Source organism: Haliotis rufescens, unplaced genomic scaffold (assembly GCF_023055435.1).
Source record: "Haliotis rufescens isolate VD_foot unplaced genomic scaffold, xgHalRufe1.0.p SCAF_9, whole genome shotgun sequence".
In the NCBI taxonomy this organism is placed as follows: domain Eukaryota; kingdom Metazoa; phylum Mollusca; class Gastropoda; order Lepetellida; family Haliotidae; genus Haliotis; species Haliotis rufescens.
The window spans coordinates 1,711,063-1,738,863 of NW_025964383.1; the positions used below are offsets into that span (position 1 = coordinate 1,711,063).

At 45.8% G+C, this 27,801-nt stretch overlaps 1 protein-coding gene across 2 annotated transcripts in view; it reads right to left on the reverse strand.

Annotated features, from left to right (window-relative positions):
* The window catches only part of LOC124110381 (eukaryotic translation initiation factor 2A-like), a 71,859-nt gene that overhangs the window by 24,185 nt on the left and 19,873 nt on the right, over window positions 1–27,801 (reverse strand). For both annotated transcript variants that reach the window (XM_046469701.2, XM_046469700.2), the window contains exons 8-17: window positions 27,015–27,132; window positions 26,286–26,396; window positions 12,238–12,312; window positions 10,973–11,074; window positions 10,496–10,670; window positions 10,100–10,266; window positions 7,656–7,760; window positions 6,853–6,920; window positions 6,311–6,466; window positions 1,688–1,753 (exon numbers count right to left, since the gene is read on the reverse strand). In XM_046469701.2, the coding sequence (XP_046325657.2) occupies window positions 1,688–1,753; window positions 6,311–6,466; window positions 6,853–6,920; window positions 7,656–7,760; window positions 10,100–10,266; window positions 10,496–10,670; window positions 10,973–11,074; window positions 12,238–12,312; window positions 26,286–26,396; window positions 27,015–27,132 (1,143 nt within the window). The remainder of the gene's footprint in view (window positions 1–1,687; window positions 1,754–6,310; window positions 6,467–6,852; window positions 6,921–7,655; window positions 7,761–10,099; window positions 10,267–10,495; window positions 10,671–10,972; window positions 11,075–12,237; window positions 12,313–26,285; window positions 26,397–27,014; window positions 27,133–27,801) is intronic.

The following is a 27,801-nucleotide window of genomic DNA, read 5'->3' on the forward strand; positions in this document are numbered from 1 at the left end:
TAGGATGTATCAGCAACTCCTGGCCGGCATAGTTAGGATGTATCAGCAACTACTGGTCAGCATAGATAAAAGATATTTCCTCATGATGTGAGGATGTATCAGCAACTCCTGGTCAGCATTGATAGGATGTATCAGCAACTCCTGGTCGGCATAGTTAGGATGTATCAGCAACTCCTGGTCGGCATAGATAGAAGATATTTCCTCATGATGTGAGGATGTATCAGCAACTCCTGGTCGGCATAGATAGAAGGTATTTCCTCATGATGTGAGGATGTATCAGCAACTCCTGGTCGGCATAGATAGAAGATATTTCCTCATGATGTGAGGATGTATCAGCAACTTCTGGTCGGTGTAGATAGAAGGTATTTCCTCATGACGTGAGGATGTATCAGCAACTTCTGGTCGGTGTAGATAGAAGGTATTTCCTCATGACGTGAGGATGTATCAGCAACTTCTGGTCGGTGTAGATAGAAGGTATTTCCTCATGACGTGAGGATGTATCAGCAACTCCTGGTCAGCATAGATAGAAGGTATTTCCTCATGACGCGAGTATGTATCAGCAACTTCTGGTCGGTGTAGATAGAAGGTATTTCCTCATGACGCGAGTATGTATCAGCATCTCCTGGTCGGCATAGATAGAAGGTATTTCCTCATGATGTGAGGATGTATCAGCAACTCCTGGTTGGCATAGATAGTAGGTATTTCCTCATGACGCGAGTATGTATCAGCAACTTCTGGTCGGTGTAGATAGAAGATATTTCCTCATGACGTGAGGATGTATCAGCAACTTCTGGTCGGTGTAGATAGAAGGTATTTCCTCATGATGTGAGTATGTATCAGCAACTTCTGGTCGGCATAGATAGAAGGTATTTCCTCATGATGTGAGTATGTATCAGCAAAAGATTGCTCAAATACATCCTCCTCACTGTACAAAGAAGGGGTTGTGCGGGTTTGGAGCCGTAGTAGAATGGTGTGAGACACTCAAGTAGATGCAGTAGACAGTGTAGGTGGTTTGCTGAGAGTGTGTTGTTGCTGCATAGCAAGGATCACTTGCAGATTAACATTAGCTACGAAATCGGTGGACAAAGGAGGCCTGGTACCTTGCTGATAAAAGGCAGGTTGCATGAATGTAGCAGGCTGTACAAACATCTGCGCCTGTGTAAACACTGAGGCCTGCGTGAACACTGTGTTTTGCATGAACGGGAGGGGTTTAGTGAAGGTATGGGGCTGCACGAAGGCTTGCATCTGTGCAATTGCCTGAGGCTGCGTGCAACACTTTAAGATGGATTTAACCAGTCCCTTGTTTTATCCACTTTTCTGCCGGGCACCAGGCAGGTTGACAACAAGTAACATCCTCTCCCATATTTTGGTATGATGCACACAGGGATCGAACCACCACCCTTTCACTCCATCCACTTGACCACGGAGGAAGTATCTCGGAAGTAAAATGAGTTAGGAACTTTGTTCAAACTTAGTCTTCATTTCTCATATATATATCTTGAGGTATTTCATATTTTCTTTGACAAATTAAATACTTTCACACCCAGCTACTTAGCTTATCAGTTTGCTGCAAGATGTATTTGTGACTGGGCTGCCTGCTTTATCACTGTGGGCACAATTACAACTATCACATAACACTTGGTGGGCGAAGTACATCAGCTCTACTACAGGGAAACAATCAACAAACCTGGTTCATCTCTAACTGTTTTCCATCGCGCTGCTGCTCCTTGATCTTCTCTATCTGCTGCAACTTCTGCAACACAAGAACCATCGGATACACATAAGACACAACCACACAACACCATATACACACCAGACACAACTACACCACATCATATACACACCAGACACAACCACACAACACAAACAGATACACATCAGACACAACCACACAACACCATATACACACCAGACACAACCACACAACACCATATACACACCAGACACAACTACACCACATCATCAGATACACACCAGACACAACCACACACAACACAATCAGATACACATCAGACACAACCACACAACACCATATACACACCAGACACAACCACACCACATCATCAGATACACACCAGACACAACCACACACAACACCATATACACACCAGACACAACTACACAACATCATCAGATACACACCAGACACAACCACACAACACCATATACACACCAGACACAACTACACCACATCATCAGATACACACCAGACACAACCACACACAACACCATATACACACCAGACACAACTACACAACATCATCAGATACACACCAGACACAACCACACAACACCATATACACACCAGACACAACCACACCACATCATCAGATACACACCAGACACAACCACACACAACACCATATACACACCAGACACAACTACACAACATCATCAGATACACACCAGACACAACCACACAACACCATATACACACCAGACACAACCACACCACATCATCAGATACACACCAGACACAACCACACACAACACCATATACACACCAGACACAACCACACAACACCATCAGATACACATCAGACACAACCACACAACACCATATACACACCAGACACAACTACACCACATCATCAGATACACACCAGACACAACCACACACAACACAATCAGATACACATCAGACACAACCATACAACACCATCAGATACACACCAGACACAACTACACAACACCATCAGATACACACCAGACACTACACAACACCATCAGATACACACCAGACACAACGTCATCAGAGACACACCAGACACAACATCATCAGATACACACCAGACACAACCACACAACACCATAAGATACAAACCAGACACAACCACACAACATCATCAGATACACACCAGACACACCAGACACAACATCATAAGATACACACCAGACACAACATCATCAGATACACACCAGACACAACACCATCATATACACACCAGACACAACCACACAACAACATCAGATACACACCAGACACAACTACACAACACCATAAGATACACACCAGACACAACATCATCAGATACACACCAGACACAACCACACACAACACCATCAGATACACACCAGACACAGCACCATCATATACACACCAGACACAACCACACAACACCATCTGATACACACCAGACACAACCACACAACACCATATACACTAGACACAACTAAACAACATCATCAGATACACACCAGACACAACTATACAACACCATCAGATACACACCAGACACAACCACACAACACCATCAGACACAACATCATCAGATACACACCAGACACATCATCAGATACACACTAGCCACAACACCATCAGATACACACCAGACACAAGCACATAACACCATAAGATACACACCAGACACAACTACACAACATCATCAGATACACACCAGACACAACATCATCAGATACACTGACTTACTGAGTATGGTTTTACGCCGCTTTTAGCAATATTCAAGCAATATCACGGCGGGGGACACCAGAAATGGGCTTCACACATTGTACCCATGTCGGGAATCGAACCCGGGTCTTCGGCGTGACAAGCGAACGCTTTAACCACTAGGCTACCCGACCGCCCCATCAGATACACATCAGACACAACTACACAACACCATCAGATACACACCAGACACAACATCATCAGATACACACCAGACACCACACACCAGACACAACCACACAACATCATCTGATACACACCAGACACAACCACACAACACCATCAGATACACACCAGACACAACTACACAACATCATCAGATACACACCAGACACAACTATACAACACCATCAGATACACACCAGACACAACCACACAACACTATCAGATACACACCAGACACAACCATACAACACCATCAGATACACACCAGACACTACACAACACCATCAGATACAAACCAGACACAACATCATCAGATTCACACCAGACACAACATCATCAGATACACACCAGACACAACTACACAACACCATCAGATACACACCAGACACAACATCATCAGATACACACTAGCCACAACACCATCAGATGCACACCAGACACAACCACATAACACCATAAGATACACACCAGACACAACTACACAACACCATCAGATACACACCAGACACAACATCATCAGATACACACCAGACACAACTACACAACACCATCAGATACACACCAGACACAACATCATCAGATACACACCAGACACAACATCATCAGATACACACCAGACACAACTACACAACATCATCAGATACACACCAGACACAACATTATCAGATACACACCAGACACAATTACACAACATCATCAGATACACACCAGACACAACTACACATCATCAGATACACACCAGACACAACATCATCAGATACACACCAGACACAACTACACAACACCATAAGATACACACCAGACACAACTACACAACACCATCATATACACACCAGACACAACATGATCCGATACACACCAGACACAACCACACACAACACCATCAGATACACACCAGACACAACACCATCATATACACACCAGACACAACCGAACAACAACATCTAATACACACCAGACACAACCACACAACACCATCAGATACACACCAGACACAACACCATCAGATACACACCAGACACAACTACACAACATCATCAGATACACACCAGACACAACTATACAACACCATCAGATACACATCAGACACAACCACACAACAGCATCATATACACACCAGACACAACCACACAACACCATCAGATACACACCAGACACAACCATACAACACCATCAGAAACAAACCAGACACTACACAACACCATCAGATACAAACCAGACACAACATCATCAGATACACACCAGACACAACATCATCAGATACACACCAGACACAACATCATCAGATACACATCAGATACACACCAGACACAACATCATCAGATACACACCAGACACAACTACACTACACCATCAGATACACACCAGACACAACCACACAACACCATAAGATACACACCAGCCACTACACAACACCATCAGATACACACCAGACACAACTACACAACACCATAAGATACACACCAGACACAACATCATCAGATACACACTAGCCACAACATCATCAGATACACACTAGCCACAACACCATCAGAAACACACCAGACACAACTACACAACACCATTAGATACACACCAGACACAACCACACAACACCATCAGATACACACTAGACACAACATGATCAGATACACACCAGACACAACCACACAACACCATCAGATACACACAAGACACAACCACACAACACCATCAGATACACACCAGACACAACATAATCAGATACACACAAGACACAAGACACAACCACACAACACCATCAGATACACACCAGACACAACATCATCAGATACACACTAGCCACAACACCATCAGATACACACCAGACACAACCACACAACATCATCAGATACACACCAGACACAACACCATCAGATTCACACCAGGCAACTACACAACACCATCATATACACAACAACACAGACTAACAGTTGGGTATTGTTTTTAGATGTAATTATTTGCATATATTGAATGTAACGAGTAGCCACTTAAAAAAACAGTTCCACTCAGTGAAATGTTAATTGGAGTACTGGCATGTACCTAAGTGACTGTAGATGCTGATATTATATTGTAGTGTCCCGGAACTGGGCGGTCATCCTTATAATAATGAAAGGAGGAAGGATACCATGTAAGCAGAGAAGTATCTCCATGTGAGTGTGAGCATCATACAGCATACAGCATACCTCTGCAGGATTACATAATGTAGGATGGACACAGACTAGAAATCCATATCAACCTAGCACCCTCAACTCCTTAGAGAAACCATCGCCTGGATGTGAGAATGAACACAACACTGTACAGAGGAAGTGTCCTCTAGTGAACTGTCATAGTGCAGTGACATTATGTATACAGAAGAAAGTGAAATTTTATGTACATGTATATCATTGATTTGAAAAAGACAGTGGAGTGGGATTGCTGTTTTTTTATATATGTATTAGTATTGGTAGGCCAGGAATGTAAGTTAAGCTAGTTCAGTTAGCTGTGTTAGTTAATTTGGAATTAGTTTAGATTTAAGTATTGTTACTGGGGTATCTTAAGGGAGGGAATAAAATCTTCAAAAACATAATCTGTGTTTGTTGTTGCTTCAGTACGTGACAAACACCATAAGACACAACAATACAATCATGCAGTCAACCAGTCAGCTATTCTACCTAGTTCCTGGTGTGTGTGAGAGGCAGTCACCTAACCAGCACATACCTTTTTGATTTTCCTCCTCTGTTTGTCCACCTCTGGGTCAGCAGGTGCATGCGCTGGTCCTGCCCCACCTACTCCCGCCTGGCCCCCCTGCTGTGCTGGCTGAGGGGGGCATGATGTCTGCACAGTGGCCCCACCCTCTTCTTCGTCTTTTCTTTTCTGGCAAATTGCAAGAAAGATACTTTAGTTGCTGAGAGGCATCAAAATTTAAACCCATCAGTCTCAATTAGCAGTTAACTCAACAGGCATTGTGTCCACACAATCCACTGTCTAGGCAGCTCTTACAACAAACATAAGGTGCTGAGCACCTGTTCTGCACCAGTCACACAGTCCACTGTCTAGGCAGCTCTTACAGTGAGTGAGTGAGTGAGTTTAGCAATATTCCAGCAAAATCATGGCCGGGGACATCAGAAATGGGCGGCAGCTCATACAACAAACATAAGGTGCTGAGCACAAGTTCTGCACAAGAGTCTGTATGGAAGGATTCTAACTCTAATGGTACTGAAATACTGTTTTCGGTTGTCATGGAAACAGGGATAACACACCTGCTCTGCCTTTGCCTTCTTTGCATCGCGTTTTTTCTTGTTTTTCAGAGACTGACCCACAGGTTTATCTGCAGAGGAAATGATGAACAATCAGTACACATCTTCACACCTGACTCCCTCTCTGCTGGATATTGCATAGCTCTCTGGCAAGGTGGTTTGATGGCAACTGGCCCATCACACCTTTCTTAACCGTCTCAAATCAGTTAAGCGCTAACATTTATAATTCAAACCCACACATTCTCCCCTTCCCACTGTTCAAACTAGAAATGCAAACACAGAGGCTCCCCCATCCCCAACCTTTTCCTGAATACCCCAAAACTTTCCTACCAGTAACATATAGCATGAACCAGTATGTCTTCACCAAATCATGTGACAGCTGACCTCACCAATATCTGTCAATATCCACCTTTGAAGACAATCCACTGGACCATCTACACCTATCCATTTCAGGATATGTACATATGTGTCCCCGCATCCCCATCGATCCCAGATTTGTTCGGATAGTGATGCATGTGTTGCTGTAGTTGACAAGGAAGACTGGAGTGGTGTGTTTGTCTGACACTCCAAACTGGCTGGTGTATGTCTGGACTACTCAGTGTTATGTTTTTTGTTGATCTACAAATATAATTGTGTCGTGAAACTATTGCGAGTGTGTGTCACTCAGTTTTCACAGTACTTTCCTCATAAAAAAAAATCTGGTTCTGAAATGAAGTCCAACTATTTTCCGGATGGGATAAGTTCACCCAGTGTTAGTCCCAATGAATTTACACACAAGTTGAAACAAGCTATCTTTCACATCCTACCCTGTCCACTGTCAGTCTTGGCATTCGTCGGGGCCTCAAACTCATGCAGCTTGAAGCTGGCAGCCTCTCCCCTGGCTCCGGGTGGACGATATACACCAACCTTGGCTGCAGAAGACGAAACAAAGTGATGCAAGGGAAACAACTCTCATTTCCGGCCATGCTTATTTGGTTTACACATGAAGCAGATTGACGTTATTAAAAGTATGATAATGTGTAGTTGTGGGAATGTGTGAAAGTTATCAGAATGATGTGGGTCAGTTAAATTAATGGATGCTCATGACAAACAACAGCGAGTCCTGTTGTCTATCATTTGTGGGATAACATATTTCCACATGGAAGAGGCAAGTGCTGGTGATACTGAGAGTCATTTGAGGCAACTGTAAAGGTAATTAGAAACATCTCCGAGAAGGTCAAGAAAGTAGCACGCGTTCATTTAGCGCTGAGGTGGGAAGCCAACAGATTTTTCGACAGATTTTTCACGACATTATCTGAGGAAATTTAAAGCAGCAGTCATACTCGGATGTGAAACAGGCGTTTCTAGACAGATTCAAGTTGGTACAAACAGCAGTTTCTCACCCCCTGGATGTTGCTCACCCCCTGGAAGAGCACTAAACACACCAGTGAGACACACATTACCCTGGATAACATCAGACACAAGAAAAGCTAGTCAAGGAGAGGAAATGTATTTTGGTAGAATGTAGTGAAGAGTTTCAAATGCAGTAAGCCAGGCAACATTGCAAAAACTTGCGAACAAACTCAACGACGAAAGGGTTCACAGGGACAGTGGAGGCATCTTGACAGGTGTGGCAGACAGGGACAGTGGAGGCATCTTGACAGGTGTGGCAGACAGGGACAGTGGAGGCATCTTGACAGGTGTGGCAGACAGGGACAGTGGAGGCATCTTGACAGGTGTGGCAGACAGGGACAGTGGAGGCATCTTGACAGGTGTGGCAGAAAGGGACAGTGGAGGCATCTTGACAGGTGTGGCAGACAGGGACAGTGGAGGCATCTTGACAGGTGTGGCAGACAGGGACATTGGAGGCATCTTGACAGGTGTGGCAGAAAGGGACAGTGGAGGCATCTTGACAGGTGTGGCAGACAGGGACAGTGGAGGCATCTTGACAGGTGTGGCAGAAAGGGACAGTGGAGGCATCTTGACAGGTGTGGCAGACAGGGACAGTGGAGGCATCTTGACAGGTGTGGCAGACAGGGACAGTGGAGGCATCTTGACAGGTGTGGCAGAAAGGGACAGTGGAGGCATCTTGACAGGTGTGGCGGACAGGGACAGTGGAGGCATCTTGACAGGTGTGGCAGACAGAGACAGTGGAGGCATCTTGACAGGTGTGGCAGACAGGGACAGTGGAGGCATTTTGACAGGTGTGGCAGACAGGGACAGTGGAGGCATCTTGACAGGTGTGGCAGACAGGGACAGTGGAGGCATCTTGACAGGTGTGGCGGACAGGGACAGTGGAGGCATCTTGACAGGTGTGGCAGACAGGGACAGTGGAGGCATCTTGACAGGTGTGGCAGACAGGGACAGTGGAGGCATCTTGACAGGTGTGGCAGACAGAGACAATGGAGGCATTTTGACAGGTGTGGCAGACAGGGACAGTGGAGGCATCTTGACAGGTGTGGCAGACAGAGACAGTGGAGGCATCTTGACAGGTGTGGCAGACAGGGACAGTGGAGGCATCTTGACAGGTGTGGCAGACAGGGACAGTGGAGGCATCTTGACAGGTGTGGCAGACAGGGACAGTGGAGGCATCTTGACAGGTGTGGCAGACAGGGACAGTGGAGGCATCTTGACAGGTTTGGCAGACAGGGACAGTGGAGGCATCTTGACAGGTGTGGCAGACAGGGACAGTGGAGGCATCTTGACAGGTGTGGCAGACAGGGACAGTGGAGGCATCTTGACAGGTGTGGCAGACAGGGACACATGGCAAGGAACTACCAGGCAGAGTTTCCAGGTTCAAACCAGGGAGACTAGATGTGGCTGAAGAGTGAGCAGAAACTCCGTAGCAGGAAAAGCTGTGTCAGCAATAACAGTAGGAACTGATTTGTGTAGAATTAAAGTACAAGGGGAGGATGGAGGGCAGAATTCTTGGAGTGAGTTGATACTGGGTCTCATAATAGTACCAAAACTGAAGATCTAGACAGGAGTTGGGGGACAAAGAGTGAGAGAGGTTTACAGTGGTGAGGAATTCAACATATCCAGCAATTCTTGGCATGGATTTATTTCCCAAATGAGGATTGAAAGTGACAATGGGGGATGCTGTGTGTTATGATTCAAATACAAAAGACAAGAATGTGTTTTTACTATAAAAAAAACATGTCTCCCCCTCCCTTCTTTTTTCTTGGTACGTTAGTTCAAGTTGTTACTATAAATGTATTCGCAAATCCGAAAAGCAATAATAGCAAGAAAATACAGATTGTAGATGAAGTACCTGCTGGCTGCTCTATCTCTGCAGATGACTCCACAGCCTTGTAGCGGACAGCCTTCTCTTTGTATAAACCAGGGGGCGCTGGTTTCCACAGAACTTCCCATAATTCTTGGCCAGCTTTGGTGGGTTCGTGGGCCAGTAACGTCCCTGTGTAGTGCCAGATCTTGTAGCTGGACAAATAAACAGCATAACATACTTCACTAATCTCACAGTACGAATCATGCAGCAAGCTTATATTACAACTGAAATAGAGTAAGTGCAAGTCCTGGAGACCATCTAACTCATGATGAGTTCACTGTAGTATGAGTGTCTATATATCAAGGTAATGGATTTCTCTGCTTCCTGCAACTACATGGATCAAATGGCTGCTCAAGTCCACTGCCGTAGATGCTAACTTACCAGTTGCCGACTCGTAACCGTGGGGACGTGGTGGCTGTGACAAAATGTTCTCCGTCAGGGCACCAATTGAAGGTGGTTGTGTCTTGGGCCTTCATCTGACAAATCAGTTTCTTCTGCTTCAGGTCCCAGAATTCCAAATTTCCATTCAAGTTTCCGAATCCAGCCAGACAAAGAAGTACAGCAAAGTCAAGGTCCATGTACAGAGCTAATGAAGACAGCTTTGGACAATCAATGCAAGTAGGTATACAGGGAAAACTCATGGTTTAATAGTCTACAAATCTCATCTTGGTACTTACACTGCCCACTGCAGACACATGAACTCCCTCTTACATTACAATCATAAGTAAGAAGCAGCCTGGAGGTAGGCTGACAAAGTACTGGGTAGTTTACACACAATCACTTGTCTAATCAATAGTCTGCGGATGTACAGCAGTCTTGTTATTCTTGGTACAACTGTTCAGCACAGGTAAAGGATATTGTTTCCTTGATCGTTGTAGTAGCAAAGATTGCGTGGTCCGGTGCCAAAGTCGAATAATGGCTCACACTTTATGTTGTAGAGAGTCACCTTGGAGGGCATGTCTGGGAGGGTTGAGGAACTACAACTGCTTACAATGTACTCAACTGGTGTTACAAGTATGGATCTCCAGTGATGAACGTAATCAATGAAACAGTAGAAACAAAATGGTATGAATAATTTATCATCACTCACTGATTTTTACAATTTCTCATGAATGAAAATCAAAATACCTGAGATTTGTGCCATGTGACTTGAAGTTTGGTTACATCGAGCTGTAGTGCCAGACCCATTTGATGCCTATTTCATGTGTGACCTTGACCTTGTCATATAACAACAGCAAGTTAACCTCTTGCTTTGCTTCGGCAACTGCTGCAGGTTGTTGGGTCTGCAGCTAATGACAGACAGCCAGCTATCTTAAAGAACCCAAAGTGAAACAAACAGATGGACTGCCTGCTGCGACTCTACCTCTGGGGTTCCAGCTGATGAAGTGACATCGTCCCCTACTATTACTGCTGACTACAGCAGCCCACGGCCTCTACCTCTGGCGTCACAGCTGATGAAGGGACATCGTCCCCAACTATTACTGCTGACTACAGCAGACCAAGGCTTCTACCTCTGGGGTCACAGCTGATGGAGTGACATCGTCCCTAACTATTACTGCTGACTACAGCAGCCCGAGGCTTCTACCTCTGGGGTCACAGCTGATGGAGTGACATCGTCCCTAACTATTACTGCTGACTACAGCAGCCCAAGGCCTCTACCTCTGGGGTCACAGCAGATGGAGTGACATCGTCCCTAACTATTACTGCTGACTACAGCAGTCCGAGGCCTCTACCTCTGGGGTTCCAGCTGATGGAGTGACATCGTCCCTAACTATTACTGCTGACTACAGTAGCCCAAGGCCTCTACCTCTGGGGTCACAGCTGATGGAGTGACATCGTCCCTAACTATTACTGCTGACTACAGCAGCCCGAGGCCTCTACCTCTGGGGTCACAGCTGATGGAGTGACATCGTCCCTACCTATTACTGCTGACTACAGCAGCCCAAGGCCTCTACCTCTGGGGTCACAGCTGATGGAGTGACATCGTCCCTACCTATTACTGCTGACTACAGCAGCCCGAGGCCTCTACCTCTGGGGTTCCAGCTGATGAAGTGACATCATCCCCAACTATTACTGCTGACTACAGCAGCCCAAGGCCACTGCATCATGGTCAGGAAGGATACAGCCATAAACCACACAAAACTCCTGGGACTTCAGATTTGGGTTCCATGTAATGTTGTAGATAGGTCCATTTTTGCCTGAAACATGAACAAAGAGGAAAACTAATCAACACAATGGACAGCGGTCTGCATGTTAGTTAGATCCCAATGTAGAGGCAAACCCAATTTTGTAGAATTTTCCTATTCGGAATATTCTATAAGTAATACGTTACCACTGTTATACCGAGGCTGTTGTCTCCCACAACTGCTGCTATAGCGAAATCTACCACAGAGATCTCAATAACCTCATGCAGCACGTGCGTAGCCACCTAGCTGCCATGTGACACCCTTCACTCTTGTCTCTTGCGAGAGCAAGTGCTCAGGGGACGGACGGGCGGGCAGCAGCCCAGTGGTAACGTATTACTTATAGAATATTCCGAATAGGAAAATTCTACAAATTACAAGTAATACGTTACCACTGTTATACCGAGGCTGACTACCACAGTAGGCGGTGGGGAGCACCTACAACCCGAATCCTGACTGCTAGCGTTCCTTCCGACCAGCGGAAGTAAACACCAAGGCGGAAGCACTCGATGCGCATGCACCTAGCTAGGCGTTACCCTATAGGAATACCAAAGCACTGTCAAGCGCATACCGTAAGGCTCACTCGTCATTGCCAAAACGATTGGTGACTCCAAACGGCCCCACTGGATAGGTATTTCATCGCCTCAGCGGATGAGAACACTGTATCCGCGTGAGCTAAATCTTAGATCAGGTTAAACAGTCGAAAAGAGGGAAATTAATTTCATTCGGACCGTATATCACAGAGCAAGCCTACTTAAAGTATGTATTAGGCGCGTGACCTAATTCCAGTATTTGTAAGCATGCATCACAAGGTTGGGATACACGACAGACAATTAAATACATAATTGTCAAAATACAAATGCGGACAAAGCACACAAAAAGCCGCCCTCACCTGTGGTGTGAGTGCGCTGGTTTGCGGGACCCCAACTCCTGTACCCACGGCAGTGGGAACATTGGAGTCGACCCAGATTGACCACCGTACAAGGTCTGACGCCTGAGGAGGTCGGAATTGCGCTGGGCACACCCCTTAGGTGACCTCTTGCACCACGATCAGCAGCCCAAGACGGTGCACACTCTCCACGTCGTCATCAGCGACCTGTTTGAGGTAATGATGGCAAAAACTGAGTCAGAACGCCAGTAACAACCTCGTAATATTCTGCGAACAGAGATATTCGAGTGTAGGGCAAATGTTGCCGCTAGCGCCCTGACCCCGCTACCAGTAACCCCGCGCCAGATTGACGACAGAACGAAGCCATAACGCAATCGAGTTGCGAGTTATGTCAGCAGTGCGATTAGGGTTACACGATATGAACAGACAGTCACGCCCTTGTCTGCGTTCATTCGAAGCCTTAAGATAATACTTAAGGGCCCTAACCGGACACAGCGATCTGTCCTCAGTATCAGCAGGATGTAAGATTTCCTTGAGTGATCTTACAGTGAATTCTCTCTCCGTTTGGCCCATGTCACATGCCGGAACGAAGCACTACTCAAGACATAGTTGGCAATGGAACCCCCGGAGAGTTTCCGGGTCTCTCGCAAGTGAGACATGAAACGAGCAATATCCTGCACAGATACCTTATCTGGCGAATGAATGTGATGTTTTCAACACCACTTCGTGAAAATAACCCAACGTGCATGATACACCTTCTGGGTGGAATCACGATGCATACTAACGTATGCCCGAGACGCCCGACGAGAAAAACCTTTACTCCTCAGACGCTCGGTGACAACATCCACGCGTGCAGATTGAACTGCCCTGCGTTTGGATGAAGCTGACGGGTGTGAGGGTGGATCAGGAGATCCGGTCTCACAGGCAGTGGGAGTGGCGACTGCGTGATCAGGGTCAGCAAGTCGGGATACCACGATCTGTTCGGCCACATGGGCGCGATCAGTAACATTCGACAGCGAACTCCTCGGACACGGCTTAGAATGAGTGGTATCAACGCCGTCGGTGGGTAAGCATAAGCGTCCATGCCCATCCAGTCTAACGCGAGAGCATCGTGATCGATGGCCCTCGGGTCCGGGACTGGTGATACAAACAACGGGAGTTGATTGTTGAACCCGGTTGCGAACAGGTCGACCATCAGACCACCCAAACGTTCGCACAGCCACTGAAACACTCCTGGGTTGAGCATCCTCTGTGGGGCTCGGATCCCGAGGCCTCGATAGAGCGTCGGCCAGTACGTTCCGCACACCTGGGATGTGACGGGCGCGTACCTGGCACGGGACACTGTCCTCGAACGTGAGATCGAGTAGCGAGTGACTGTGGGTTCCCCCCAGTTTGTTCACATAGGACACTACCGTTGTGTTGTCAGTCGCCAGCATGAGCCGGGCGTCGACGAGACGATGCTTCCAGTGATTGATTGCGTTTATCACTGCCTTGAACTCGAGACAATTGATGTGAAGACCTAGTTCGTCTACGCACCACAGCCCTGAGCTCACCTCCCCCTCTAGATGGGCGCCCCAGCCCACTAGAGAGGCGTCTGTATACAGGTTCAACGTGGCCCGGTAGGGCCGCATAGAGACTCCTGATAAGACATTGTAAGGGACCGTCCACCACTCCAGATGCAGGCGGAGCCGATCTACGAGGGCGACGGTCGTTCTGGTCTCCTCCTGTGCTAACAACTGGATTGGAAACCGTTGCAGCGGGCGGAGTTGGAGACGACCCCGATCGGTGCAGTCCAGGGCGGACACAAGTAGCCCTAACAGCTGTTCCCAAAAGTGAACAATCTGTGGCACCGATAAGACTTTGGCAATCATCGCCTGAATCTTGTGCCACCAGTCTGGGGGGACAAAGAGGCGATGGGTCACCGTGTCGAACCGACCTCCGAAGAACTTCAAGTTCTGTGAGGGGGTTAACTCGCTCTTGGGGAGATTGACAATCCACCCCAATTGCTCCAAGAGCCAAAGTGCAAAATCGAGCTGACGTGACAGCACGTCCGTCATTCAATTTGCAACTAGCGAGTCGTCCAGGTACGCGAAGTACCTGACACCCCTCCTGTGGAGGAACCCCACTATGGGGGTGGTGAACCGGGTGAACAGCCAGGGAGCGGACGTGTGAATCATTCTGAGTTCGGCACTGTCCTACTTGGGAACGAGAAATATCCTGGAGTAAAACCCCGGTGTTATTTCTGGTAGAGCTAACTCCCGTACTGCCCCTTCTCCACCAACCTGCCGATGGCATCGGCGAGGATGGGAAAATCGGTTTCCGAATCGAAACCTGCCAACGGGGCAACGGTGAGCGGCGGATTCGATCTGAGATCAAGCTGATAGCCGTACCGAATCGTGTTGACCACCCATGGGTCGTCGAACACTTGTTCCCAATTCTCCCAGTAAGTCTGGAGTCTGGCTCCCACTGGGGAAGGAGAGGGGGCCCTGACAGGCTGCGGCAGGCGCAACTGTCCAGGGCAAAGTGACTCGGGTTCGCCTAAGGGCCAACCGAAGTTAGCGCTGTCGGCATACGAACCCCTCCAATGAGAGTCACCTGGAGGGGCCCTTGCCGTCCTTAGACGACTTGGGATTCCCCAAGTTCCCAGTCTTCCCGCGAAAGGGCAGCTGATTGCCCATACCGGAGCCCTCAGGGCGGGGCTTCTTCCCAGAGGAAGAAGAACCCGACCCCTTAGACCTACAGGCCGCAGCAGCCTGGGACGCGCTCCGTTTAGGAGCGGTACCCAGGCGCCTATGCAGGGACACAACAAGAGCAAGTGTGTGCCGAGAGTCCTTGGCAACGTACTCCAGGGAAGCATTTAAACTGAGCAGGCAGTTGTAAATGCGCTGGTCACGGTCCGTGGGAGAACCTTCGACCAGACAGGCCGCTGCAGCCAAGTAAGTGTCTCCGTGAGACATGGCAAGCATGGAGTGCCGAGCGAGGGTGTTACGCAGTGTTTTTCGAACTGACTTTATTTTCACAAAGCTTGTCTATACATAGGCAATTTCACGTGCCGCACGATTTACATGAACAACAAAATCCGCGAAGCACTCAGCGTTCGCACGAATGCTCCCAGTTAACTCCCAGTGGTATTCCCAGCGAACATTTCATGTTCCTGGCTGTAGTTCTCCAGAACATTCCCCCCTACAAATGATAGATCCCAGTCTATCATTTCAAATAGTAGCTATCGATCACAACATAGTATACATGAAATAATATGCGAATTAATTGTTCATAAAAAGTCCACACATGTCCTGAAAAACAAAGCAGTCATTTCAACGTTCACATGTCTGTAAATAAGAAATATTCCACTTGAAAGCATGTCAATTCACTGGTAAGTATAATGTTCATTGTTAAAAAGAAAGAACACATCCTGTTTCATAAAATGAAAAATATTAATGTTTCAGTCACTCGAAATACTTCCTTGAATGTTCATCCTTGAATAACATCTTCTATCCATGAACTCTTCTGTCAATCCTCCATTCACGAATTCTTCTATCCGTTCCTCGAATCCTTCTGCTGTTCTTTGAATCCTCCATTCACGAACTCTTCTATCCGTTCCTCGGAATCCTTCAGCTGTCCTTTTGAATCCTCCATTCACGAATTCTATCCGTTCCTCGAATCCTTCTGCTGTTCCGTTCTGTTCTTGAAGTCTTCTCCAGCTGCAGTTCCTGAAACATTCCATTCCAGTGGACACACTTTTGTCACTGGTCTTGTGACAACACCCTTACTGGTCTGTATGTCAACGACTCGAACGTGTCCATCTCTTCCAGGATGTGTCTTTATGATTCGTCCGGTGATCCAACTGCCTCTAGGTGACTGAGGGGAGACAACCAGAACGACGTCATCTACTTCAAGATCACGGTTTGGTATAAACCATTTCTTCCTTGCTTGTAGAGAAGGAAGCCATTCAGACATCCACCGTTTCCAAAAGTGGCGTACAAGTTCTTGCACTCTTCGCCAACGTTTTTTCGGATTGAAACCTGTCTTATCAACCGACTCAGGGGCAAATATTCCACCCATCTGACCATGAAGAAAGTGATTAGGAGTTAGTGGAACGTCATCATGTGGATGTGTACTTTGGTAAGTTAAAGGCCTTGAATTGATCAGTGATTCAGCTCCGGTGAAGGCAGTCACAAGTTCTTCATCAGTGATGTCGCCATTGCCAAGGATTGCATATATAGCTCGTTTGGAAGACTTTATCATTGCTTCAAAAGCACCCCCAAAATGTGGTGAATATGGTGGGTTAAACTTCCAAGTAACTCCACGATTGGCCAAGGAGGTTTTAATGTAATCCTCATCAAGTTTGTCTCTAAGTTGTTTCAGCTCTTTAACGGCTCCTGTGAAATTTGTCCCGTTATCTGAAACCACTACACTTGGCAAGCCTCGACGGTTGACCATTCTGTAAAAGGCATTCATGAACGAGTCGCTATCAAGACCATATGCCATTTCCAAGTGCACCGCTCTAGTTGCCAGGCAAGTAAAGAGACAAAGGTAGCGTTTAATTCGTTGCTTTCCTCTACCTTGTATTGTGATGAAAGGTCCTGCAAAATCAACACCAGTTTGATCAAATGCTCTCAATGAGTATTTCAGTCTAACTTGTGGTAGTGGAGCCATGATTTGTACACCAGGCTTTGCCTTAAGTCTGCGACACCAAGAACATTCCTTTTCATATTCACGGATCTCTTCACGAGCAGAAACGATCCAGAAACGTGAAGATAGTACAGCAAGTATCTGATTTGTACCAAGGATGTGTTTTCCATCCTCATGATATTTCTTCACGATTAGCTTTGTTACCCAATTTCTTCTGGGCAATACTATCGGGAACCGTGCATCAAATGGGAGAAAATTTGCATACTGCAGTCTACCTCCACATCTAATCAACCCATCTTCATCAAGTATGGGATCAAGTCCAGTGAGTTTACTATTTGATGGCAATTGTTTCCTATATTCAAGTGCCGATACCTCCTTGGTGAATCCCTCCTTTTGTGCACTACCTAAATGATACATCTCTGCATCACTAAGCTCTTCGTGGCTTAGCCCCCCAGTGATTCTCAAACCTAATTCAGAACGACTGTTGTTCACAAATCTATAAACCCATGCTGTAACCCTAAGTAGTTTTTGCCAATCAGAGTGTCTTCTCGGATCTAATCTCCAACACCGGTCAGGTGTTACCATTGCAAAGAACTGCTTTGTCGACATAACAGGTTTCCTGGCTTCAGAATCATCCATTGTTTGGTTGTTCACCATCTGTAAAGGCCATTCGGTCACATCTTTTTCCAGAAAGTCAGGTCCAGAAGTCCATGCTTTGTTCAAATTAGCAACTGTTGTACCCCTAGACAGGATATCTGCTGGATTCTGAACAGAAGGAACGTAGTTCCACTGACTAGGAACAGTATTTTCTTGGATAAAAGCTATCCGATTAGCTACAAATGTTTTGAATGTGCGGCTATGGTTTTTTATCCAATACAGCACATTTTGACTGTCTGACCAAAGAATCACACCAGCAATTGGTATTTCAAGAGCTTTGACTACAGTCAAGATCAACTTAACGCCTAATACTGCTGCCATTAACTCCATTCTAGGAATGCTGACCGATTTCAGAGGTGCTACTCGACATTTTGATGCCACCAAGCGACTAGACACCATCCCATTTTGATAGGTAGTCACGTTGTAGACTACTGCCCCATATGCATTTTCAGATGCATCAACGAAAACATGTAATTTCCTGTTCTCAATTTTGAAGTTGAGTTGCAAGCATCTCGGGAATCTAACAGTCTCCAACTCTTTCATTTGATTGAGCCAAAGCAATGCTTTCTGTTTCAAATCATTATCAAGCTCTTCATCCCAATCTAAACCCTTGAGCCAGACTTCCTGCATGATGATTTTAGCTTTGATGATGAAAGGAGCAAGGAATCCTAACGGATCGAATACCCTAGCCATTTCTCTAAGAAAACCCCTCTTTGTAAGTATCCAACTGTTTTGTGCACTAGTACTTCGGAAGCTAAACTCATCATCCTTTGCCACCCACGTCAGACCAAGTGTTTTTGTAGTTGGCAACTCATCCCTACCAAGATCAACCTCAGTAGCCCTATTTTCTATGGGAATTTTCTGTAAGACTTCAGGTGAATTGCTTAACCACTTTCGTGCACACATGCCTGCCTTTCCCCACAACTCTGTAAGCTGCTCATACAGCTCTATGGCTTCGATCTCATTTGGAAGCGAGTCTATGTTGTCATCCATATAGGTCGACTTTAATACAGTCTCAGCAGCTTTTGGTAGAGTATCTTGAAACCTTCTAGCATGTTCTTGTGATATGTACTGTGCCAAAAACGGAGAGGCATTAACACCGAAGACTACTCTTGAGAATTGGTAAACCTGTGTCATGTCATTCTGATTGTTTGACCTCCAAAGAAATCGAAAGAATGACCTGTCCTTTGGCAACATTTCTATCTGAAGATACATTTCTGCAATGTCACATACTATGGCTACCGAGTACCTTCTAAACCTGAGCAATATCTGAAATAGGTCACCTTGTAACTTTGGACCTTGATGGATACTGTCATTCAATGATACACCTTCACATTTTGCTGATGCATCAAAGACAATGCGAACCTTGGTAGTTTCCCTATCGGGACGCACTACAGGGAAATGAGGTAAGTACCATCCACAGGGTACATCTGTTTCATCAATGGACACCTTTTCAATGTAACCTTTTTCAAGATACCGAGATATGATACCATCATAAGTATCAGCAACCTTTTTGTCTTTTGATAATTTCTTCTCTGTGCAACAGAGACGTTTGTAAGCTACTTCCCAATTGCCCGGTAAAGGACTTGCATTTTCCTTCCATGGAATGCCAATTTGGTACCGACCATTCTGGTATCTGATTGTATCTTTTACAGATTCAATCACAAATTCATCATCCTTGGAAAGGATAGATGTCACAGGGGGAACTTCATCAACTTCCCAGAATTTCTGTAATATTGAACTTAATTCAACTTCCCTACTGTCAGTGAAGAATGTGCCCGAATTCTGACAATCACTTAATCCTGGTATCCTACCAACACAGGTCCAACCCAATGGAGTTAACCGTGCTGTTGGCTCACCTTCCTGACCTGGGATATCCTGATAGGATCTATGCAGTTCAAGATAATCCATTCCAATAAGAAGATCTATTATATGAGGAGATTTGACTTTTGGAAACTCAATGCTGTCAAGGTGTTTCCATCTTCCTGCCAACTTCTGCCAATCAACAACCTGCATCTGTCCCGTAACCCGAGTAGTTGTTAAGGCAGATATTGTAGTATTGACTGAACCATCCAAACTCTCTAGTCCAACTTGAACTGACATAGTTTCCAATGTTTCATGTTGTCCATTGAGGACATTAACTGAAACTTTCTCTGTAGGACCCCATAACCCTAATTCTGAGGCAACATCTTGATTAATATAAGTCTGTGTGCTGGCATCATCCAATAGTGCATTAACAACAATTCTGTTCTTTCCATTCTTTAGAACTACTGGCACCGTTCTCAATGATACTAGCGTTGACTTGCTAGATTTAGTGGAAGACATTGTAACTACAGATGGACCATGACTTCCATGTTGCTTTTCAGTTTCAGGAGTTTCAGCTTTAGAAACATTGTCACAAGTTCTCTTTGTTGAGTGAAGAAATCTACTATGAGTTGCGGTACAGTTATCTATTCCACAGGTGATTCTGCGTCTGCAACTATTACCTCGATGGTTAGTGCCCAAACACCTGAAGCAAAGGTTCAATTGTTTAGCAGTTTCCCATCTTGTGGGAACAGTCATTGTCTAGAACTGTTTACAGTTCCAAATATGATGACCACTTTTACAGAGCACACACTGAGCGTTCGTGTTAGTCTGTCGATCGCCAAAGTATGAACCCGATTTGCTTTGACCTCTAACTGTAATCCTTCCCTTTTGGGAAACGCCATGCAAAGTTTCTGATGCTACAACATTAAACTCAGTTTCTTGCAACACCCACTCACGCAATGTGTCTACCGATTCTTGACGCTCTCAATCAAAGACCCATCTTTGATAGTCAGTTAACATAGATTCTGTCATTTTCTTCAGTAACTGATTATATAATGCTCCATTGCCCAACTCTTCTAGTCTGTCAGTATCTCTAAGATTGACCACGACAGTGTCTAACATGTCAGCATACCGCTCAATATCCTTGACATTGCCAGGACGAATTGGCCTAAAGTTACACACTTCCTCCAACTGTAATGTAATTTGGCGTCTCTTGCCCCCATACTTCCTCTCTAATCTATCTAGTGCTACATCATATGCAGCCGCACTATGACCTAAATCTTGTATGACTTTCATTGCATCCCCAGCTAAGTACTGACGCAACTGTAAAAGCTTGTACTCGGGTGTAGCTGGAGCCTTATGAACACAAGCCATAAAAGCCGCTTTCCAACCCTCATATGATTTGGCATCACCCGAGAAAGTAGGAATGGAAACACGTCGCAACTGCTTCCACATATCATTTCCCAAATTGTAATTTCTCGAATTTCCAACAGTTTCTGGGGAAATTGTATGTCTAACATTCTTCTGTGTGATGGGTTCTGGCCTATTCATATGACTAAATTCATCTGCATTGGTCTGCTGCCGCCGACCTAACCCAATGACATTTGTTTGTGACCTCTGACCGAAACTAGCAACATCTAACCCCAACTGTGGTTCCGCTTGCTCGACGTGAGAAGCAGTGACAACAGTAACATGCTTTTCTTTTTCAGCCGTAAATAATCTGGATAATCCTGTTCTAACGCTGCTGAACGATCTCGTATCTGCCCTGTTTCGCAAATATTCTTGAGCTCGCTCTTGTATCTCATTCCCTATCTCCTCTATCTGTGTTATCTCGCCAGTAACTTTCGTCATGCTATCTTGATCACCTATTGTGTGAAATGTTTCAGACAATGCTATAACTATCTCGATAGCCTTCAGCTGACAATCATTAACTTTGTCAATCGCGTCTCGGATTTCTGTCCGAGTGGAACGATTCTCGTCATCAATAAGTCTTTCAAGTCTATTCGTTGCTTTAGTGAAGGCTGATTTGACTATAGCCTTCTTGCGTCTAAGTTCTGCTATTTCTGCCACATAGTCAGGAAAGTCATGAGCTGACTTTTTAGACCCTGTTTGCGACATGACTTGGTGCACGAGATTTAAAGAAACAGTCAACAAATAAGTTCAAAATCTATTTGTTCTATAAACTGTGACTAACTCCATTATAACCCTAACTAATGTCAACACACGACATAACATGCAACTATTCCACAAACGTGCACACTACTCTAAACTATTCAAAACCACGCTCTGCTACCATTTGTTACGCAGTGTTTTTCGAACTGACTTTATTTTCACAAAGCTTGTCTATACATAGGCAATTTCACGTGCCGCACGATTTACATGAACAACAAAATCCGCGAAGCACTCAGCGTTCGCACGAATGCTCCCAGTTAACTCCCAGTGGTATTCCCAGCGAACATTTCATGTTCCTGGCTGTAGTTCTCCAGAACAGAGGGCGTCCAGCTGGTGCAAGGTAGCTTGTGTTACCGTAGCAGCCGGTGGGGCACGGACACCCAACCGCTCAACATGGGCCTCCGCGGTAGGACCAGCCTCGGGAAAGGCAGGGTCTTGTACCAGGAATAAACCCTTTCTCCACGCCGTCGGAGGCAACGGGAGACCCCGACCGGAGGCCGCCGCGAAGGCGTTCTCCAAGGAAGGCTTGATACCGCGCAGCCAGGTTGATGCGGGGAAAGTCGTGTCGGAAGACTCATCGTATACCTCGGAGGAACCCACAGAGCCGTGGATTCCCCGCGGTACCGGCCAGGGTCGTGGCATGTCCTCAAAGAGGTCATAAACCATGGCCACGCGGTCCTTAACCGATAGCGGGAGCAAAGGTTCGGGGGAAGGACCGGTGACCACGGTAGCCGCCGCCGTACCAGTGGACCCCGCATCCACCGAAGTGGCCGGGGACGGAACAGCCAGCGGCCTATCCTGAGATAAGGCCGCCAGCTTGGAGTCCACAAGTTTTGCAAGTAATGCAGCAACGGAATCCCCGGACAGCCCACGGGCCACCAAGGGATCCGCCGCAGCTGTGGTGGTGGTACCCGCAAGGGGACCCCGACCGGACGAGCCGGCCACCACAGGGGTGGAAACGGACTGCACATACAGCCGGTAGCGCTCGCTTGCGGCACACCCCGCAGCTCCTGGTTGCGGGGGTAGAGGGGGTGGAGGACGGCGAAACATCCAGACATTTTGTTTGTACTATGAACAAAGAGCAAAACATGGTTACAACACACGCACCACAAATAGTCACAAACGAGTATTTTCACCAGAAAATAAACGAGCAATGCGAATAGAGAAGATACACATATAACATATAGAGAAATAAGTGATGTAAAAACCCCAAGATATACTAGAACAGGGGAACGTAAGACGCAACGTGCATACGAGACACCCCGCAAGTATATAGAAAAAAAGGGCGGGAAAAATATTTCCAAGAGTAGTTACAGCAAACGCCCCGTAAAAGCACAGTTTATTAGAGAGAATAAACAGTAATAAATATCACCGAATGGTCGGAGAAACAGGAACGCTCGAGCAGTTTATTGTACGTCTTGCTAGAGCAAGCAAAGAGACAAGAGTGAAGGGTGTCACATGGCAGCTAGGTGGCTACGCACGTGCTGCATGAGGTAATTGAGATCTCTGTGGTAGATTTCGCTATAGCAGCAGTTGTGGGAGACAACAGCCTTGGTATAACAGTGGTAACGTATTACTTAATGTAATTAACTAGGTCATACTCATTTACCATTTTGGTGAAACCCACAGACACTGACACAGTGCTGACAAACCTAAAATATAATCAGAGCCAATCTGGGCTTCGAACCCAACATCTTAGGGACACAACAATTACAACAGCTTATCCGACTGGCCAAACCACAACCACGACAACACACATGAAGTAAACTGGGAAACCCATGTGGATCCCCGTTACCTAGCAGAAGACTCATCCACTAATGGCGTATTCTGAGCTTCTATCATGTCTGATGCTCTGATTGGTCAATCGTGTGGTACAATTGACAGTCTCAACATGCTTAATGGAGAATCATCAAGTGAGCAAGTTAGGTTCAAATGAATTAAAACTGCTTTCAACGGAACATCAGGAATGTGTACAAGCTCAATGTCCCAAGTGATGCACATCCTAAATAATGGCCATTTTGGTCAGACACAAGCTAAGGTAAGGTATGGTGCTGACAAACCAAGCTTCATATTAGGGTGAATGGACCAGTGACTGGCACTGGGCTATCTCTTACTGTTTACTGTTTGTTGTTCAAAACCACACTCAGCAATATTCCAGCTACAATAAAGTGGCCTGTAAATAATCCAGTGGGGACCAGACATTGTGAGCATGATCCAAGCCATTTGGGTATGATGAAATACAATCAACAAAGTCCCTGTGCCGGACCAGCCTCTCTCCACTTGGTCCACATCCAACCAGCACAGGAAGCTGGGGACCTACTACAACCCAGAATCCCCATGGGGCTACGGAACTATCAGAGCTGCTGACAAAGTGATCATCTAAATAGTAAACCATACAGGCTGTTCACAGAAGTAAGAATACAAGCAGGGGTAGTTCAGCCTGTAGTGACTCCTTGAACAAATTATTATTTCAGCTATATGACCGCGGTCTGTAAATAATCAATTCACATCATGAGCGTCTATCTACGCAATTGGGATATGATGCCATGCATCAACCAGTTCAGCAAGCCTGACCACCCGATCCCATTACTCGTCTCATACGACAAGCAAAGTTGCCTTTCACAGCAAGCATGGGTTGCTGAAGACCTATTCTAACTCGGATCTTCATGGGTGTGTTGAACAAGTACATGATGAAAGTGCATTGGCTGCAGTGATCACAATACTGGTAGGGATGGCATACCGTATATAGCTGTGTATAAGGCGAGTTTTTCGTACCTAAAATGAGGGGGTTAAGAAGGGGGGTCGTCTTATACACGGAGTCGAAGATCTCACATTTTTTACCACTGGCGATGTCAACCGGCGTCTGATAGCCAGCCCAGCATTTGACAATAAAACTTCGCATTTCTTCCTAAATAACTGTTCCAATAACTATTTCCATACATAAACATGATTTGTATCTCTTTTCCTTGAATAAAGTTTTATAATTTCTGCAAATAAAGTTGAAATGACCCTCTCCTCGATGCAGATTGTCAAACCAGCTGACACGATAAAACAATCAACATCCGTGAGTAGAGAGCCGGAAGTACCGGTAAGCATTTGCATATTGCACATGTGACCTAACATGTGATAACCGGTGAAGCTGAAATCAATTCCCGCTGTTTTTACAGTTGTATTAACAAGTGTTGGAGACTGTGTGTACAAGTGATTGTGGAATAAACACGCTGAATGTGAAGCAAACATAAGCCTAGTTAGTTACAACATAGTTAATTGGCGATTAAATTACTCACCATTGTCTCTTATATGTTATTACTTCATAAATGAATTTTATTTTACGGGCACCAATTTGGTGTCGTACCGTGTAAACACAAAATGGCGACGTGTGCTGGAGTTACACACCTATCACTGTAGAAAAAACAATGCAAGATAAACATATTTTTATTGCATATATAAGGTTTGTGTGCGCACTTGTGATGTGCTTCATTCCAGGTCGCCTTATACACGGAGTATAGGATTTCGGGTTGATTTTGAAGGCGTGTACAGGGGGGTCGTCTTATACGTGGGGTCGCCTTATACAAAGCGATATACGGTACTCCAATTTCATCTCTCCACTGCTTACGGGTGAGGGAGCATCACTTCTATCAGCACTAGCAACAACCCTTACTTGCTTCCCCTCATGGGCAACAACAGGGGGCAGCACCCACAAAGGATGCATGTCACTTGCCCAGGGATGGTCAAAAGTAGTCCTAATCAAGTTATCTCCCTTATACAGAAACGTTGACTTTTCCATTGGTGCTATGCTGGAACAAATGCCCTGTTCAGCCCTAAGCCTTACTTAGAGGCACCAAGCAGCTCTCCCCTTTTGTGCTGATGTAGTGCAGGCCCTGTTCCCCGTAGTAGGAGGAGTCGGACACCTCCGTGGATGTCAGGATCAACACAGCAGTGCCTGCAACATGTCAATACAAGACAGTTAATACCAGATAACCTCTCAAAAATAAAACATACTTAGTGTTTGCTAAATCTGGTTATGGAAGTGGCTCAGGTGCAAATGTATTTAATGTTGAAGGTTAAGTGTTACTGTGCTGTGAGAGATGAACTTTACCCTGTTTGTTCCAGACCATGTAGACCCGATCGGCCTTTAAGGTTAAGTGTTACTGTGCTGTGAGAGATGTACTTTACCCTGTTTGTTCCAGACCTTGTTGACCCGATCGGCCTTGAAGGTTAAGTGTTACTGTGCTGTGAGAGATGTACTTTACCCTGTTTGTTCCAGACCATGTAGACCCGATCGGCCTTTAAGGTTAAGTGTTACTGTGCTGTGAGAGATGTACTTTACCCTGTTTGTTCCAGACCATGTAGACCCGATCGGCCTTGAAGGTTAAGTGTTACTGTGCTGTGAGAGATGTACTTTACCCTGTTTGTTCCAGACCATGTTAACCCGCTCGGCCTTGAAGGTTAAGTGTTACTGTGCTGTGAGAGATGAACTTTACCCTGTTTGTTCCAGACCATGTTGACCCGATCGGCATTGAAGGTTAAGTGTTACTGTGCCGGGAGAGATGTACTTTACCCTGTTTGTTCCAGACCATGTTAACCCGCTCGGCCTTGAAGAAGCTCTTGTTGGCCAGAGCAGCAGATGGGCCTCCGAAGTTTGGGTACTGGTACACACGCACAAATGATGGCTGACCCTGCAGAAAACTATGAATGTACAGAATCTCACAGATAGTAAAGTACATGTATCAGATTCATTTAACTACAGTGCACAGTGAAACACATAACATGCCCTGTGTTATTAGTGTATCAGTGTACCCCAACACAAGTCACTCATTCATCAGCCTTGTGTCAGTGTACCCCAACAGAAGTCACTCATTCATCAGCCTTGTGTCAGTGTACCCCAACACAAGTCGCCCATTCATCAACCTTGTGTCAGTGCACCACGACACAAGTCACTCATTCATCAGCCTTGTGTCAGTGTACCTCAACACAAGTCACTCATTCATCAGCCTTGTGTAACTGTACCCCGACACAAGTCACTCATTCATCAGCCTTGTGTCAGTGTTCCCCAACACAAGTCACTCATTCATCAGCCTTGTGTCAGTGTACCTGCACACAAGTCACTCATTCATCAGCCTTGTGTCAGTGTACCTCAACACAAGTCACTCATTCATCAGCCTTGTGTCATTGTACCTCCACACAAGTCACTCATTCATCAGCCTTGTGTCAGTGTACCTCAACACAAGTCACTCATTCATCAGCCTTGTGTCAGTGTACCTGCACACAAGTCACTCATTCATCAGCCTTGTGTCAGTGTACCCCAACACAAGTCACTCATTCATCAGCCTTGTGTCAGTGTACCT